At 48.4% G+C, this 1238-nt stretch overlaps 1 protein-coding gene across 1 annotated transcript; it reads right to left on the reverse strand.

The window, feature by feature from the left end:
* H257_19160 (hypothetical protein) lies at positions 1-714 on the reverse strand (the record flags this gene model as incomplete). The annotated part of the gene is made up of 2 exons (XM_009848307.1): positions 1-216; positions 412-714. 2 exons carry the CDS (start codon positions 712-714, stop codon positions 1-3), a joined length of 519 nt encoding a protein of 172 aa, XP_009846609.1.
* Between the last annotated feature and the right edge of the window lie 524 nt (positions 715-1238).

The raw sequence follows: 1238 nt of genomic DNA on the forward strand, positions 1-1238 counted from the left end.
TCAATTTGGATAAAAATGGAAGGTGATGCTCGTGCTCGGGATTTCGAGTGGAAGAAGGAGCAGGCCGAACTGCGCCGCCAAGAATTTTTGGAGCGCGAAGAATCGAAGAAGGAGCAGGCCGAGCAACGTCGTCGTGATGACGAAACACGACGTCACGAGCTGAAGGACCGTGAGGAGCGCGAACGCGAAGCTCACAAGCGTGAACAGCAACACGAACTTGTCATGATGTCGTTCATGGCAAAATTGTTAGGGAAATCAAACTAACCTTCAGGATTAACATGTAAATGTTACTGCTCATTAGATTTTATCAAACATCTACTTGACAAATAGTAAAAACCGAACTGCTACAACCGGTAGTTATTTACTTGGTTGAAACACTGATCGAATTTGGGGGATACCAGTCGTGCGGACTCTAAAGTTGTACAAGCGGTAGATCGTGCTTAATCGGCGAGCCCGAATGCTTGGATTGTACGGAAGTGGTAAAGCCAGCGCGCGGTAGACATTTGGGGCGGATCCCATGCCCCACTCAGCAGCCTGCCTCAAAGAGGTGATGGCGTTGCTAGTTCGCGTGACTGCTTCATGATCCCCCGACTTGAGGGGGGTTACAATACTGTAGTTTCCGTTCTTGACAGGGAATGCAGTGTCCGCGGCCACACACACTCCGGGTGCTAATACGCCTTGTTTCTTCAGCAGATCGATGAGAGGGCGACTCATTTCTCCGTCGTTCCACGAACCCGGGAAGTTATGCTTTCCCCAAACGAGAGTCCCATCAACGCCGTATAACAACACGCCAGTTACATAAACCGAATGTAACCAACCTAAATTACCAAGTCAAACTGTTATTTGCAACTTAACAATAATATTATATCTACCGTTGTAAAACGCATTTTGAATATCGCGATGGCTTGGCTCCTGCACTGGGTAATTCTTTCCGTCAAGAAAAAATGCTACTCGTGGCGCATAAGGCTCACGAGCACTGCATGCATCAGCCCATGCCAATTGCGTAACATGGTTTGGGAAGCAAATGGCAGCTTCTGGAGTGCAGCGCAGAGCCTCAAGCAGTGCACATTCTGCATTAAGCAGCACCCGCGATAGTGTCGTAGGCGGCATACCAAAGAGTTCACAAAGCGTTTTGTGTTCTACAGGAGCTGAGTACGAGTGCAGCAAGCAAGCAAGTACAACGTGCTTCTCAGCGCAACGTGCTGGTCTACCACGACGATCTATAATTGTTAATCTAA

This window comes from Aphanomyces astaci (genome assembly GCF_000520075.1).
Source record: "Aphanomyces astaci strain APO3 unplaced genomic scaffold supercont1.378, whole genome shotgun sequence".
Classification (NCBI taxonomy): Eukaryota; Oomycota; class Saprolegniomycetes; order Saprolegniales; family Verrucalvaceae; genus Aphanomyces; species Aphanomyces astaci.